At 33.6% G+C, this 18,865-nt stretch overlaps 1 protein-coding gene across 1 annotated transcript in view; it reads right to left on the bottom strand.

The window, feature by feature from the left end:
* The window catches only part of PCDH11X (protocadherin 11 X-linked), a 972,549-nt gene that overhangs the window by 880,905 nt on the left and 72,779 nt on the right, over positions 1–18,865 (bottom strand). The window contains exon 2 of the mRNA XM_081115087.1: positions 6,940–7,525. Coding sequence (XP_080971213.1) covers positions 6,940–7,479 — 540 coding nt within the window. The 5' untranslated portion in view covers positions 7,480–7,525. The remainder of the gene's footprint in view (positions 1–6,939; positions 7,526–18,865) is intronic.

Raw genomic sequence — 18,865 nt, 5'->3', positions numbered from 1 at the left:
CTCATAAAATGTGTTAGGAAGTATTTCCTTTTCTTCACATTTTGGAAGAGTTTGAGAAGGGTAGGTATCAAATCTCCTTTGAATGCTTGGTACAATCCACTAGTGAAGCCATATGGTCCTGGACTTTTTTTTCCTGGAGGTTTTTAATGGTTGTTTCCATTTCTTCACAGTTTATCAACCTATTTTGATTTCCCAATTCTTCATGATTCTGTCCACGAAGGTTATATATTTCTAGGGACCTATCCATTTCTTCTAGGTTATTGAATTTGGTGGCACATAATCTTTTATAGTATTCTAGTATGATCTTGTCTGCAGTAACTTCTCCTCTATCATTTATGATTTTGTTTATATGAATCTTTTCTCTTTTGTCTTTAGTAAGTCTAGTCAGGGGTTTGTCAATTTTATTAGTCTGTTTAAAGAACCAGCTCTTTGTTGTATTAATTTTTATATAATATTTTTGTTCTCTATTTCATTAAATTCTGTTCTAATTTTTATTATTTCCCTTCTAGTGAATTTAGGTGGCTTTTGTTCTTCTTTTTCTAGCTCTTTAAGATGGAATGATATATTGTTTACTTGAGATTTCTCTTGTTTTTTTCTTTATAATTGAATTTATTGCATCCCAGAAATTTTGATATATCATATTGTCATATATATTTTTTATCTCACCTTTTATTTCTTCTTTGACCCAGTCATTTTTCAGCAATATGTTGTTTAATCTCCACATATTTGTAATATATTTTTGTTTTTATTGTTCTCATTATTAAGATGTCTCCAATTTTCCCACCTTTGCCACTTCCACAGAGACTTCCACCTCGCCTCCTTCTGGCCCTCACCACATTGTTACCTGCATCCATGACCTATGCATGTATGCTTTTTGGCTATTCAATTCACCTTCTTTCATCCTGCTTGCCCTCCTCCCCACCACCCCTCTGACATCTGTTAGTCTCTACCATGTATCCATGTATGTGGTTCTATTTGTTTGTCAGCTGATTTTGTTCATTAGAGTCCACATTTAAGTGAGATCATATATTTGTCTTTCTCTGGCTGGTTTATATCTCTTAGCATAATAATCTCCAGGTTCATCCATGATGCCACAAAAGGTAAGAGTTGCTTCCTTTTTACAGCCATGTAATATTCCCTTGTGTAAATATACTATAATTTTTTATTACACTTATGTACTCATGGGTGCAGTGGCCAAATGCTAAGTTACCAGTCTTGTAATTTCCACATATTTGTGGGTTTCTTTACTTCTGTTTTTCAATTGATTTTTAATTTCAATGCATTTTGGTCAGATGATATTCTTGGTATAATATCAATCTTCTTCAATTTGCTAAGGCTAGTTTTGTGACCAGTCATATAGTCTATCATTGAGAATGTTCCATGTGCACTGGAAAAGAATGTATAATTATGGGATGAAAGGCTCTGCAAATGTCTATTATGTCCATTTGGTTTAACATGTCATTTAAAGTTGATATTTATTAATTTTCTGTTTTGGTTGATTTATCAAGAGCTGTCAATGGAATACCGATATGATTGTGTTTTTGTCAGTTTCTCTCTTTAGTTCTGTTAGTAGTTGCTTTATATCATGGGTCCTCAAACTACAGCCCGCGAGCCACATGAAAATACAAATATTGTATTTGTTCCCATATTGTTTTTTTTACTTTAAAATATGATATGTGCCGTGTGCATAGGAATTTGTTCATAGTTGTTTTTTTTTTAACTATAGTCCGGCCCTCCAACGGTCTGAGGGACAGTGAACTGGCTCCCTGTTTAAAAAGTTTGAGGACCCCTGCTTTATATATTTTGGTGCTCCCTGATTGGGTGCATATATATTAAGAAGTGTTATGTCTTCTTGATATCCCCTTTATCATTATACAATATCCATTTTTCTTTCGTATTACCTTGGTTATCTTGAAATCCATCTTGTCAAATATAAGTATGGCTACACTTGCATTCCTGTGGATGTTATTTGCTTAGAGAATAATTTTCCACCTTTTCACTTTAAGTCAAATTTTGTCTTTGCAGCTTAGCTGAGTCTCCTGAAGCCATCATATGGCTGGGTTTTGTTTTTGATCCAATCTGCTGCTCTGTGCCTCTTTATTGGTGAATTAAGACCATTTATATTTAGAGTAATTCTTGGTGTATGAGGATTTCCTATAGCCATTTTATCCTTTTTTTTCTGGTAGCTCTGTGCCTCCGTTGATTCTTTTCCTTTGTGTTTCTGTCTGTTGTTTTTCTTTAATGGGTTCCATATTTCTTTCCTCTGTTTCATCTTTTTTAAAGTTACGTGTCTAAGTTTTAGGTTTTCATGTGTGGTTACCATTAGCATTATGAAAAAGAGAGTTTCATAAATACAGTAGTCCTTTTTCTTTTGAATGAATCTGGCTCCGTCCTCCTTTTCAAATTCAGACCTTTATCCCCTCCCCTTTTATTCATTTATTTTTGTTGTTGTCACAAATCATCTGTGTTTTTGCAATAAGGTTGTTGGTGATCTTACTCATAGTTTTGTGATACTTTATTGCTTCAGGTAGAATAATTCCCTTAAGTACTTCATGCAATGGAGGTCTTTCTTCTATTTCTCCTTCATATGTAAAGGATAAGTTTGCTGGATATATTATATTTGGCTAGTAATTTCTTTCTTTCAGTAGTTTGAATATTTAGTTCCACTCTCTTCTAGCTTGTAAGGTTTCTGCTGAGAAGTTCGATGATAACCTAATGGACATCCCTTTATAGGTTACTTTCTTCTTTTCTCTGTCGGCTTTGAGAATTATTTTTTGTCATTAATTTTTGACAGTTTTAATATAGTGTACCTTGGAAAAGGCCTTTTTGGAGTGAGGTAATTAGGTGTTCTGTTTCCTTCTTGGATTCCAGGATCTAGCTCTTTTTATAAGTTTGAGATGTTTTCATCAGCTATGTGTTTGAATAGGTTCTCTGTTCCCTTCTCTCTCTTCTTTTTCTTTTGGTATGCCTATTATTATTATATTGCTCTTTCTGATGGAGTCAGATAGTTCTCTTAGAGTTATTTTATTTTTTTATGCTCAATTTTCTCTCTTTTTCCCTTTCTGTCATATCTAGATTTCTACCTGATATCACTAATCCTTTACTCCATCTGGTCAGCTCTATTTCCTATTCTTGCTATTTCATTCTCTTTTTTTTCTTTCTTTTTTTTTTTACTGATTTCAGAGAGAAGAGAGTGAGAGAGAGAGATACAAACAGCAATGATGAGAGAGAATCATTGATCAGCTTCCTCCTGCATGTCCCCTACTTAGGATAGAGCTCACAACCCTGGAACGTGCCCTGCCTGGGCATCAAACTGTGACCTCCTGGTTCATGGGTCAACGCTCAACCACTGAGCCACACTGCAAGGCTCTCTAGTTCATTCTTGATATCCTTTATTAAGTTCTTCATCTCCACAATTTCTATTTGTTTATTTTTTTAAGTTTTAATATTTTTAGTAAAGTACTCGTTTTGTTCCTTGATTTGGTTTCTCAGTTCATTAAGCTCCCTATCTGTGTTTTCTTGCATCACATTGAGTTTTTCAGAACTATAATCTTTATTTCTTTGTCATTTAAATCACATATTTCCATGTCTTCAAGTTCGATTTTGGATATTTTTCATTTTCTTTTCAAACTGCCTCATTACCTTGGTTATTCATGGTAGTTGATGGATTCCTTCTCTGTGTAGGCATCTATATATAGGTGACACTTCTCTAGCAGATTAATATGAATAGGCCTTTTATTATTTTCCAATAGGTGGAGCTAAATCACAAGTTTTTATGTCTGTGAAATCCCAGTGCTGTCACCACAGCCAGATACTGCCATCAGTGTAGTTGCAGTTCCTTGGGGTGGGGTGAGCTGAGCTGGGGGAACCCAGCAGTCTTCTGTGTTGTTTTGCCATTTCAGTTACAGTGATCTCAGCCATCCTGACATCTGGGAGTCCTCTCTGTGCCCCAACCCTGAAACCAGTCACAGAGTGCACTCTTTGCTCAGGGATGAAATTGATTCTGTAGGACCATTTCTCCAGCTTGCAGATAGTGTGCTTCATAACTAGATACCAAGGACAAAGGGAGGTGAGCTCTGGGAGGCTATGGGCAACCAAGCTCTATGGCTTTGTTTCTCCTTCTGGAATGCTGACTGACCTACAACCTCTTCCTCACTCCAGTGCTGTGTCTTGACCAAGAACCTGGGCTCAGCCACAGCTTGTACTGTTTACTCTTATAGGAATGCTCACTAAATTTCTTTGCTCCTCCTGGCTGAATGGAGTAGGAGCCAAAACTCAATTCCTCCCCTTTCCAGGCCAAGCCTCACTGTGAGCTTTCAGCTGCAGAACTGCAAGTGTGGCTCCTTTCAGCTTCCTGCCCTTCTCACTTCCCCGCCTTCACTCACACTTGCCCACCTTTAGATGTTTCAATGTGCATATCTCTCAGGTGTGTTTGTGCATTCACTATGGAATCCCTTGTAGAGTTATAGCCATTCAAACTGTTGAAACTTCAAGGGGAGAAACCAAGGTATTCTCTCATGCTGCCATTCATCTACCACTGCCTTTATTTTTAGTTAATTAATATACAGTTGTCAAAAGCAGCACCCTTTCATGTACAAACTGACGTATTTTTGCCTAGAATTTTAAAATTTATTTCCCCCTTTATTATGTGATTTTTTTCATATGGATTTTATATTTCGCTAGTTAGGGTAAACTATGATTTTGTTAGTCTTGTCTAATTAACAAAAATAGAACAAATAAGTGTTAATTAAATTCTTATTTTATTCTGCTGGACAGAGGGTCTTTTAAAATACATTACGATGGTTAGCCTACTTACTTTCAAATTGTAATATTTATTAAAGTTTATGGATTAATCAAAACATGTTTATTTTCTTCCTTTTATTTAACCTCTCTATCCTGCCAGGATACATACTATTTTCATGACAGGACCTTTCTGTAAGTCAAAGTATACTCAGTTAACATCACCCATATCTTAGCCCTCTGCATGCCCAGGTATTAGCTTTATATTCAATACTCATTATTTTAAACAAAGAGTCAGAATAGTACTTGTACATGGAGCCATACAAATGCCCCAGTAGTTTAGGTGCATTGTATAGTTCACTTTTGGCTTATCATACATTCTAAAGTAGAATGAAATGTTTTTAATTTGACAAGTCTTTGCTTTTACCTGTTAAATTTTACTTTCAAATTAAACTGATTTTGCTTAGACTGTGCTGTCTAATATGGTAGCTACCACCATATGTGGCAATTAAAATTAAGATTAAATAAAATTTAAAATTCAGTTCAATGGTAACACTAATCCTATTTCAAGTATTCAATAGCCACGTGTGGCCAGTAACTACTATATTGGATATCACATATTATAGAAATGTAGTCATTGCAGAAAGTTCTATTGACAGAGTTGCTTTAAAGATAGTATTCACTAAGCCTCACATTTCTATAAATTTCCACATATTTTAAAGCATCTCCAAAAATATTTTATGACATTATATCTACTCTCTAGTTAGTGTTTATTCTTTCCAATTCTGCCCCTGTGACATTTACATCATCATCTTCATATTATGATAGAAGAAACTAAAGGTCAAAAATATTAAGCTGGAAAGGACTTATCTACTTTTTCTAAATACAAAATTGTGATCTATACTTTTCTTATTCTTACAACTTTTTCCACTGAATGGCTTTTACCTAAATGTTTATTTATAAATAACCTATCACTTCTCTTTCTATTTTTACTTATATTCACACACAAATTTGCATATCACTCAAATTCACTCAAGAGTTCTGTAACCTTCAATTTCTAAATGAATTTATAAATAAATATACCTTCACCACATATTGGCATCAGCTGAGAAGTTTTCCAATATTTCACATCTTCCAGGCCAAAACCTTCAGGTAATATACATTAAAATATCTTATTTATGTGAACTTTGAATACTTTTAGCATTGATCATGTTACTCATGTTATTCATAAACCCTATGCAATCTGGTAATGAATTGTCAAAAAATGTTTATAAAATTTTGAAAATCCCTTGACCATCTCTATATTAAATCTACACATTTGTTCTTTTACACATTTTTCAAGATCATTCAAGCACATTGTACTATTTCAAATACCAAAATCTGAGTTTTCTACTGCTTTATATATCACATAGGCAATTAAAATATTTTGAAGAAACCATTTAATCTTCTCTCTGCCTTCCCCATCCAAGACCCAACTCAAGACAAAATAGGTTCTTCAGATTAATTGAAGCTTTTTCACTAAAAGGTGTACTTACCCTCTACTGCAAATAAATCCTCTATGTTTTCAAAGAATTGGAAAAAAAAATGAAAATATTTAACATTAACAAACAGCACATTGGCTGAAATTTACCCTCATTTTGATGACTCATAATGCTTAAAGATCTTACCTTGACTTGAAAATCATTATGAAAAATAATTTTCATTATTCTATATATGTGTAGAAATGCTAATAATGAAAAAACTCTCAAATAAATTTATCCAGAATATTTTCAAAAGGCAAGATAAAGTTTTCTATCAAAAATAATCACTGAGAAAAATTGATGTGTCAATTCATTCTTAACTTTTAGATTTGTGTGTTTAGGTCAAATTTGTGGCAATCATAATCAGACAGATTAAAAGTAAGTTCTAGGGTTGGTTATTGATTTGTAAGTAGTATGGTTGAGTCCCTTGTCTTACCACATTAGTGGATTAAGGGAAACACTAACAATTGGTGAAAATTAATACACATAAAATGAAGATTCAGATTAATAAACCCTATTCAATTTCAAGAATTGCATTGATTAATTTTCTCCAGAATACTTTGCTTAAACTTTGAAAAATTAAGGTGATGACGTACTCAAATTTTGAAGTACTCTAAGACCATTCTTTTTGTCTTTAAAAAAAATGAATTTTCTCTAGCAAAATGTTTTTAAAACGCACCTTAATGAGTTGGTAGTTTTGCACTCCATTTATTCCTATGTCAGGATCAATGGCCGCTGGGAGAGCAAATCGAGAGTTTATAGCTGAGTTCTCTGGAATTGATATGTTGATAACGGTTGCTGGGAATAATGGTGCATTATCATTTATATCTTCTATCAGAAAACGTATCTTAACCAGTCTAAATATTTCATCTGGCAAAACGGCAACTTCCACTTCATAAAAGCAACGGCCATCCAGCAAGATACCAGTACATAATTTCTCACGATCAATGCGGGCTCCAGTAGTGAAGATCTCACCAGTACCTTCTTCGATTCGGATCAGTGGCACTTCCCCAGTCTTGTACACTAGCTTGAACTTCATGGGAATTTTTAAGGACTTGTGTCGAATTAAGGACAGGTTGAGGTCTTTCAACAAGTCGCCTATCAGGACGTTTTCTGGCATTTCTTCTCGAATGGAATAGTTTTTCTCCTGGGCGCCAGACTGAAACACGACGCATGCTAACAGGACCGCAAATATATACGTCCCGGACAACAAGTCCATACCAGGTACAAGGCTCAAAGTTCGTTGTACCCCCCCCCGCAGAGTACTGTCAAAAAGAAAAGAAAAGGAAAAAAAGGGATAGAGAAAGAGGAAGAGGAAGAAGAAATTAGTAAAGCTGACAATTAAATGTATGTTTAATAATTACTCAGTTTAATTTAAAATCATTAAACAAAAATAGTACAATCAACAGTTAAATAAACTATCAGATTTTTTAAAAATAAAATATGCATTTTTACATTAAGATGTAAAATGAAACAAGACATCTACAGTTATCTACAGTAATTAAAAGGACTAGGAAGTTATAAAAGTGTCCACCATTGATAACATTTATAAAAGATAAATTATGATATACCAACTTAGTTAAAGGTAATAAAAATAATTAAAATATTTAATTCAATGGTTAGGGAAAAGTAAAGGAATATGTTACCAATCAGAAAAATATACTAGTAATCATTATTCTTTGTTATAATATGGATTTCAAATGCAATTCTTCTATTGGTAATGAAGATATACAATATTTTGAGTGTTTTGTTCTGGGCATCAAAATGTAAAATCGATTTAAATAACAGAAAATAAAGAATCATGATATATGAGGGGCGTGGTAAGTTTGGATTAAAAAGAAATCCTTTCAGAGAGGAGAGTAGTTTATATGACAAATACTTAAACATGGGAAAAAATATCCATAAAGCATATTAAATTTTCCTTCTTTGGATGAGAAGAATAATAATAGGGATAAATTATAGGGAGGAAACTAAATTTTTGTTAGTTTAACACAAACAGCTGCCTAACAAAACATTTTGGGGAGAAATATAGTTTTCAGAGGAGAATGAACTCCATCTTTGGAGGTAGTGACAGAGAAGGTGCATCACCAGGTTAGCTCTGCATATTTATGATTTGGCAGATAATATCCAAACATTCCGTGGGAGAACGGGACTAGAAGATAGCTCAACTCTGAGAATTTGTGTTTATACATGGTAGAAAGTAGTCCATATGAAATGGGTTTTCACATCTACACAGTGAAATAAAAATTAACCAACAAAAAGGAAGAACTTGACTAGGGTTTAAAAATAAAGTCATTTGAAATCACTTTGCTGAGTTAAACCAATGAGTCAAAAAACAAGCAATCTCTGGCTCTTTATAATACATTGCTTATTATTTGTAACTCACTAAAATCTGCCAAATTATTTCAGTTCTCTGGTTCTTCTCATAAAATTCAATAAGTAATTTTTATTATTTAAAATTTGCAATGTTTTTTGTTTTCCTTTATTAATTCTCAATTTTTATTCTCAACTAGATTCATTTGATATAGCATTAATTTTGGTATATTAAATACATTTTAATATATAGTATCATGGAATATTTCATGTGCTTCTAGATGTCATTTGTAGTTAATATATAAACACAATAAAATTTGTATCATACTGCAATAAACCCTATCAGATGTTATATGTGTTATAATTAAAGAGGTATTAACCCAGCTATCAATGCATTCAGAAGTTTTAAAAAATTAGCTGACAAATAGTTATTTAAAAATCCATTAAGGAAAACTATTAATGCAGACAGGTATGTAATTAAGGAAGTTCTCAGTATTTATTAGTAATAAATAAATAATAAAAATTTTAGTAAAAACAGAGGACTCGTGAAATGATATATCTTGCTATAGGCATAATGGTTTGATTATGCCAGACAATGTATTATGTTAAGTAATTTCCCCCTGTATAGCTGGGCATCTGCATTAAAAAAAATATTCACATGGACAGGTCAGAAAACAAAAAAGTGGAGAAAAGGACACTTTCTTACTTTCAATCAGTAATAAAATAAATCCATTTGTTAGAACAATTGAGATGGTTTAAGTCATGAGGAGAACCAATAAATAAAGTAGATAAACTTGAAACATATCACTTTATATTTTTCTCACTGAATTGTAAAAGTATGTATTTTGGGTTCAACCACTTTCCTGTTTTGAGTGATTGGTGCCATTTACAAAACATTTTAAGTATAATATTAAGCAATGCTATTGCTAAAGAAATTATCTATCTCAGTAAACAACACAAAATACTATTGCCTGTGGTCTTTTCAGCATCATTTGCTCAATGATGAGCATTGGGATTACATAATATAGAAACCTCAAGATTCATTCTCTTGTGAATTATTGGCCTTATACTCCTTTATAAATTTGAGAATAATGTATCCTATTTATACTTACCATTAGTTAATATGCATACATATACATGTGTACTATACCTTGTGACTCTAGGACACCTAAAAAATGAATGTAGCCGAAACCGGTTTGGCTCAGTGGATAGAGCGTCGGCCTGCGGACTGAAAGGTCCCAGGTTCGATTCCGGTCAAGGGCATGTACCTGGGTTGCGGGCACATCCCCAGTAGGGGGTGTGAAGGAGGCGGCTGATTGATGTTTCTCTCTCATCGATGTTTCTAACTCTCTATCTCTCTCTCTTCCTCTCTGTAAAAAATCAATAAAATATATTTTTAAAAAAATGAATGTCTATGTGTGTGAATTTATAAATACCATGCAAACATAAGCAAAAATAAAAATGGGACACTGACAACTGGAATTAAAACTACCACTCTATTCTTGTCTTACCCTTAGGTATTACACATTATTACAACTGGCAGAAGAATACTACAGGCCGTTTTTAGAAACACTGCATGCATGTTACAATATCTCTACACAAGAGGAGGAATTAAGAAAGTGACCTAATTCCAAACGGTCTCCCTTTCCCAACCCATTATAATCTGTCCTACTCTACCGTTTAATAACATCATCAAATAAAATATTTTAAACTCTGCTTTATCATTCAAAATTAATTCGGAGGTTTTAAAAACCATGGAAAAAATGAAAAAAATAAGACAATGTCATTTCTAAAACTGATATGAAAATACATATTGCAAACCTGAAACGAATATTTACCCTCTAGTTAGTAATTACTATCATGACAGTTTAATCACTTATCAAAAATATTTATTAAGCAATTTTCATATTCCAGACACTGTTATAGGCACTGAGAATATATCAGTGAAAAAAACAGATAAACATACCTGCCCTCACAGAGGTTATATATGATAATATAAATATTCCAAAATATCTTTAAGTTAGTGTTAAACCAATATATAACAAACTCAACTCTGCTATCAGGATGTAAAAATACATGATTAAATAACCTCATTCTCCATTGTTTGATTCCAACCCTTGCATTTTCTAATTGAATATGTATAGTTATACATACTAAATTATTTACAAACAAAACAAAAATTAAAATGGATTTTCTTTAAAATTTTGAGTTTAATTCTTTGAATGGCCAATATAGAAACTTAGCTACTAAATATGACTATAAATAGTCACTGCTTGGTTTTATAGAAGCAGGATATATTTACCTCAGATATTCAGGGAAAATATTTCTACACATTTACCTTTGCTTGGCTCAAATTTATCTTTCATGAACAAATGATAAAAATAACCTTAAATTTTATTTCACTGTTCTTCCATACCCCACTCTTACAATAACCTAAGGTTAGCATGTAAATTGCTAGGACAAGCACAATGAAATCAGATACAGGGAATTAAATTTATCTACAGGTTTCAATACTGCTGTTTAAGTGATGTTTTCATAGGTAATACATAGAAGTTGGGTAGGCAACAATCAGATGACAATTAGAGAAAGCAAAAACAGAATCAAACGAAGCAACTCTGAAATTTTAGGATTTGAAAAGCAAAAGTTCAGGTTCATTTTAAAGTCTCTGAACAATCTAGTTCTAAAAAAGATAAGTAGGTAGGGGAACTAAATCTCTATGAAATTCTAGAGAGTTTAAACAATAAAAGTGATGTTGAAATAGTTGTTCAGAAGAATCCCAAGGCATAATTTCTTTTGCATACTTTCTACATTTTCCTTCATTAAAGAGCTGTGTTTAATTTATTTCACACTTAATTCTATAAGAATGAATGGCTTACATACTACAATAACAAATTATTTAAAATAGTACCAATTTAGGTATTACATGAAAATAAATATCTATATGTTGGCCGTAATCCTAACTCCACTTGGCTCCCATCATTCTAAATACTTTAATGTCTCTTTAAGTAAACAAACAAACAAAACAAAACAATAAACAACCACAAAATAGTCACTTCTAAGTTATTGTTCTCATGCACTGTCAAAACTTCTTTCACAAGCATAGGAAATGTTAAGGTGGTTCTTAAGGTTGACAAGAAAAAAAATCTTAGGACTTTGCAAGAAAAGAAACCATATCTGGAGAAAAACATACTGGAGTAACTGCTAAATTCAATATTTTCAAAGGGACTGACCACAGTGAAAGTGGGAGAGGTGCATCGGTGTCCTCTTTGACTTAATTATTTCCTATGTATTCTTAAACTTGAATTTTCAAAATTAAATATTTAATAAGGTACTTTAATTCCATAAAACTGGTATTTTTAAGAATTTTATTCCAAAATGGACTCATTGATTCCATTTTATTTTTTATGGATCTAATTTTAACGTTTGTGTCTAATTTTCTCTAAGAAGTGGATTCCATCAGTGTTGCTTCCTTCTATAAATGTTTATATTTTATTGTTGCTTTCAAACCTACAACCCTTTTGGGTACAGGACGATGGTCTGACCAACTGAACAACCCTCCCCTCACCAGCCACGGATATATTCTATTGATTCATTCTAACACTCCACAAGAATTCTGTAACAGGGTTTCAAATATGTTAACAATCAATGCTTAATCACCCTTAAAAATACTTTATGAAGATTGCTCTTTTATACTAACTATTCTGGATTTTTATGTATGAATTAGGGAGATTTTGTAATATGGGATTATTATAGAAAGAATTATATTCCATATGGCAAAATGCTCATCCATTATCATATATTTTTATCAAGTTGGGGTGAATTTAATAATGACTACTTCAGTATTTATGAATTATTTTAATATATTTGGTCATTAAGTATAATATCATAATAAATAAATCTTAGATTCACCAAAGGTAAAGGGATAATTTCTATTCTGTGTAGTATTTTAATTGCTCTAAGTGATTTCAAATCACTTATTTCATTTAATCTTTATAACAACTATATGCTACATGTGAATATCTGTGGCCAAATATTTATATATTAAATTTTTATATCAAAAGGCATTAATTTCACATGCTATAAATCCTCTAGATGATCATGTTTTCAGAAAATAAATAAATGGTATACATTTGTGAATTTGCTGTGAATTTGTTAAATAACATTTTTATTTTTAGTAAGGATATGTGATTACTTTTATTCCTATTCTCAAAATAATCAAAGAGTATAAGTTTAATGAGAAAAAAATGGTAATGACTTACTATAATTTTAATTTGTGTCAGCTGCTAATTTATCAAAATCATGATGTAATAAAAATGACAGTTTAAAACAAACAAAATATACCACCATAATCTTGGAAATGGTGGTTGGAAACTAGAAAAATGAATCAAGGTAAGATACTAGTAATCAGAAAATGGTGTCTATCAACTTATGTCTCAAAAATCAGGGAGATGACTTTCACCTTTATTAACTGAATTCAATCACACAGGAAGAAGTTCTTAGAAGTTCTTCCTGGTAACATGAGTTTGGGGTGACATAATCCATAATCATCAGGAGCTACACATCATAGGACACTGAGCAATAATGATGTAGCAACATTTTAAAAACCAATCTTGCTACTTGGTGTATCAACTGCTTAATAACAAGCACTTCAGACTAAAGGTTTAGCAAAATAAAAATCCCTTATTTTTAAAATTCTTATTCTTTTATACATATTTCAGTATTATTTCTGTGATTTTCATTTTGTGTCACTTCAAAGCCAAAACCAACTGGATGGCAAAAAAATTTACACCAATGAATAAATGGATAGAAAAACATTTGAACCATAAATAGGACTGATCAATCTCGGAGGGAAGGCAGAGATTGGTGGGTGGGAAGAAAATAACCAAAGAACTTATATGCATTTATGAATAACCCATGCACACAAACAATAGTGTGGTGGAGGCGTGGCTTGGGGGTTGGGGACAGGCTGGAAGGGGTCAAACGGGGGGAAAAGGGTACATCTGTATTACCATTTCAACAATAAAGATAAATTTTAAAAATAACACCAATGAGTAATTGGATAGAAAAATATCTGAACCATAAATGGGTCATATACAGATTATATATTGATGAAATTAATTTAGGATTGAAAAATAATTATGCAGAATTTTGGCTTTAAAAATGGAATTAGCACTTATAGTTAAATTAAACACCACTTCTGTTGGATCCTGTTTCAATATTATTAGCATCTTTCAAAGTGTACAGAATGAATAATAAAAAGTGGGATTTTTATGTGTAAAAGCCTACCTCATACCTGATGATTTACCTCTATAACATAAAAACGTAGGTATAGAGATTTTATCTAGGGAAAGGTGAGGTCTGCAATCGAGGTTGGAGAAAGAAACGGGCACGTGGGGGAAGTCTGCACCCCACAAAGTCCGCAGCCATTGGGGCCACCATGATCCATGAGTGTGGAAGGGGATCCGCAAGGCTGCTGGCAGAAGGGAACTCTAAAAATCAGCCCATAGCTGGACTGGGCGCAAAAAGGCAGCCTCAGATTGTACCAGTGTGCCGGCTGCTTAGTGCCAGGGGAAAAAGAACTTGCAGAAGAGATGTTTGGAGAACTGTGTGCAGTGCTGGGCTGAGAGAGAGAGCTACATAACCAGACACTTGGAGAAGAGAGATCATGGGGACACAAAGGTACAGCCCGCAAATGAAAGAAAAAGAAGCATTAACAGAAAAGGAAGTAAACGAAAAGGAGGCAAGCAATATGTCATAGAAAGAATTCAGAGAAATGGTCATAAGGTGGCTGAAAAGAATCAAAGACAAATTCAACAATATGTGTAAGAACCAAGAGGAAATGAAGAAGAACCAAGAAGAAATGAAAAATAACATTGCTGCTATAAATACCCAATAGAAAGCATCAACAGTAGACTAGAAGAAGCAGAGAACTTCATCAGTGAGCTAGAAGACAAGGCAGGAAAAAATACCCAAGCAGAGCAGCTTCTAGACAAAAAAAAAAACTTAAAAAACAGGACGAGAGCATAATGGAACTTTGGAACAACACAAAACAAAACAAAATCCGCATAATACGGGTACCAGAAGGAGAGGAAACTGAGCAAGGAACAGAAAACATGTTTGCAGAAATAATGACAGAAAACTTCCCTGATATAGGAAAGAAAAAACTCACACAAATCCAAGAAGCTCACAGAGTCCCAAACAAAATGAACCCCAAAAGACCGATGCCAAGGCACATTATAATTAAATTGGCAAACACCGACGACAAAGTAAGAATCTTAAAAGCAGCCAGAGAGAGACAGAAAGTTACCTACAAAGGATTCCCCATCAGACTAGTGACTGATTTCCCAACAGAAACACATCAGGCAATAAGTGAATGGAATGAAATATACAAAGTCATGCAAAGGAAGGGTCTGAATCCAAGAATACTGTACCCAGCAAGGCTATCAATCAAAATTGAGGGTGAAATCAGGAGCTTCACAGACAAAAAAGGACTAAGGGAGTTTATTAGCACCAAACTGGCAACGCAAGAAATGCTAAAGGGTCTTCTGTAAAAAGAAGAAATAGGAAACAAAGATGGAACACAGGCGTAAAGAATAAAAATGGCGACAAACAAGCACCTATCAATAATAACTTTAAATGTTAATGGGTTAAATGCCCCAATCAAAAGACGTAGGGTAGCTGAGTGGATAAGAAAACATGACCCATATATCTGCTGTCTACAGGAAACCCACTTCAGAAAAAACGGACTCACGCAGACTGATGGTGAAGGGATGGAAAAAGTTTTTTGAGGCGAATGGAAATGAAATTTAAAAAAAGCTGGTGTAGCAATACTTATATCTGACAAATTAGATCTCAAAGTGAAGGATATAAAAAGGGATAAGGAAGGCCACTTCATAATACTAAAGGGAGCAATCCAACAAGAAGAAGTATCTCTGGAAAACATATACACACCCAATATAGGAGCACCCAAATACATAAAAAAACTTCTGCAGGATATCAAGGGAGAGATTGATAGCAATACAGTCATAATAGGGGACTTTAATACCCCACTATCACCATTGCACAAATCCTCCAAAGAAAAAATCAACAAGGAAACATCAATCATAAATGACAGACTAGATCAGATGGAATTAACTGACATCTTCAGAAGATTTCACCCCAAAGCCACAGAATATACATTCTTCTCATGTTCACATGGGTCATTTTCAAAGATAGACCATATAATGGGTCACATACAAAGTCTCTTCAAATTCAAGAATATAGAAATCATATCAAGCATCTTCTCAGATCACAATGGCACAAAATTAGAAATCAACTACAATAAATACAATAAAAAATCAAACACTTAGAGGCTAAAAAGCATGCTATTAAAAAATGATTGGGTTACTGAAGAGAGAAAAGATGAACTAAAAAGCATCCTGGTAACAAATGACAATAAAAACACAACAACCCAAAATCTGTGCGACACAGTGAAAGCAGTCTTGAGAGCGAAGTTCATAGTGCTACAAGCCTTCCTCAAAAAAAAAAAAAAAGATGGTAATAAATTATCTAACCCTACAACTCAAAGTGTGAGAAAGAGAGAAACAAGAATAGCCCAGTGTAAGCAGAAGGAAGGAAATAATAAAGATCAGACCAGAGATAAACAACATAGAGACCAAAAAATAAATACAAAAAATCAACAAGACCAAGAGATGGTTCTTTGAAAGGATAAACAAGATTGATGAACCTCTAGCCAGGCTCACCAAGAAGCAAAGAGAGAGGACCCAAATAAACAAAATCAGAAATGAAAGAGGTGAAATAACAACCGACCCCACAGAAATACAAATGATTATGAAAAAAAAAAATACTATGAAGACCTCTATTCCAACAAAATGGACAACCTAGATGAAATGGACATACTCTTGGAAAAATACAAGCTCCCAATACTCAACCAAGAAGAGTCAAAAAACCTGAATAGGTCGATAAATACCAAAGAAATTGAAACAGTGATCAATATTCTTCCAGCAAACAAAAGCCCTGGTCCGGACGGCTTTACAGGGGAGTTCTACCAAGCATTCAAAAAGAACTAAAACCTATCCTACTCAGACTATTCCATAAAATTCAAGAAGAAGGCACAGTTTCAAGCTCTTTCTATGAAGCCAGCATTACCCTAATCTCAAAACCAAATAAATACCACAATAAATAAATAAATAAATAAATAAATAAATAAGAACTACAGGCCAATATCTTTGATGAACATAGATGATGAACTCCTCAACAAAATTCAAGCAAATCGTATTCAGCATTATATTAGAAAGATCATACACCATGACCAAGTGGGATTTATCCCAGGGATGCAAGGATGGTTCAATATCCGCAAATCAATAAATGTGATACATCACGTAAACAAACTGAGAGACAAAAATCACATAATCATATCAATTGACTCAGAAAAAGCATTTGACAAAATCCAACACCGTTTCTTGGTAAAAACTCTCAGCAAAGTGGGAATAGAGGGATCATACCTCAACATAATAAAAGCCCTATATGACAAGCCTACAGCCAACATCATATTCAATGGGTAAAAAATAATCCATTTTCCCTAAGAACAGGAACAAGACAAGGATGCCCACTTTCACCACTCCTGTCAACAAAGTACTAGAAGTACTAGCCATAGTGATCAGACAAGAAGAAAAAATAAAAGGCATGCAAATTGGAAAAGAAGAAGTAAAACTGTCCTAATTTGCAGATGACATGATACTATACATAGCAAAACCCAAATACTCCATAAAAAAAAAATACTAGACCTAATAAATGAATTTGGCAATGTAGCAGGATACAAAATTAACACCCAGAAATCTATGGCCTTTTTATATACCAATAATGAACTCACAGAAAGAGAAATGAAAAAAATAAATCCCATTTACCATTGCACCAAAACAATTGAGATACCTAGGAATAAACAACCAAGGACATAAAAGACCTATACTTGGAAAATCACAGGACATTGAAAAAAGAGATAGAGGAAGACATAAACAAATGGAAGATCATACCATGTTCATGGATTGGTAGAATCAACATAATTAAAATGTCCATATTACCTAAAGCAATCTATGGATTCAATGCAATACTTATTAAAATACCAATGGCATATTTCAAAAATGTAGAACAAACTCTCCAAAAATTCATCTGGAATAAAAAAGACCCTGAATACCCACAGCTATACTGAGAAAGAACAAAGTTGGAGGGATCACAATACCAGACATCAAACTGTATTACCAAACCATGGTTCTCAAAACTGCCTGGTAGTGGCACAAGTACAGACATATAGGCCAATTGAACAGAATAGAGGACCCAGAAATTGGCCCAAGCCATTATACCCAATTAATATTCGACAAAAGAGACATACAATGGAGTCAAAACAGCCTCTTTAATAAATGGTGCAGGGAAATTTGGCCAGATACATGCAAAAAAAATGGAGCAAGATCACCAAATTACACGATACACAAAAACAAACACAAAATGGCTAAAGGACTTAAATGTAAGACAGGAAACCATAAAAACCCTACAAGACTCCATAGGCCGCAAAATAGCAGACACATGTCATAGCAATATCTTTGCAGACACAGCTCCTAGGGCAATGGAGACTAAGGAGAAAATAAACAAATGGGACTACATCAAAATTAAAAGCTTCTGCACAGCAAAAGAAACCATCAACAAAACAACAAGAAAGCCCACTGCATGAGAGAACATATTTGCCAATGTTGTCTCCGATAAGGGTTTAATCTCCAACATTTATAGGGAACTCATACAACTCAACAAAAGGAAAATAAACAACCCAATAAAAAAAATGGGCAAAGGACCTAAATAGACTCTTTTCAAAAGAGGACACTCTTAAGAGGGAAAGAGGACACTCAGAAAGCCTAGAGACACATGAGAACATGCTCAAAGTCACTAATCATCTGAGAGATGCAAATCAAAAAACTGTGAGGTACCATCTCACACCTGTCAGAATGGTATCATCAGCAAATCAACAAACAACAAGTGCTGGAGAGGATGCAGGGAAAAAGGAACCATTTTTCACTGCTGGTGGAAATGCAGACTGATGCAGCCATTGTGGAAAACAGTATAGCATTTCCTCAAAAAGTTAAAAATGGAATTGCCATTTGACCCAGTAATATCACTTCTAGGAATATATCCGGAGAAAACAAAAACACCGATCAGTAAGCATATATGCAACCCTATGTTCATAGCAGCACAATTTACAATAGCTGTTTTGGAAACAGCCTAAATGTCCATCAGCAGATGAGTGG

This window comes from Myotis nattereri, assembly GCF_964212035.1.
Source record: "Myotis nattereri genome assembly, chromosome: X".
Classification (NCBI taxonomy): domain Eukaryota; kingdom Metazoa; phylum Chordata; class Mammalia; order Chiroptera; family Vespertilionidae; genus Myotis; species Myotis nattereri.
Note: the sequence above shows the minus strand (reverse complement) of the source record. Positions and strands in the feature narration are given on the sequence as shown.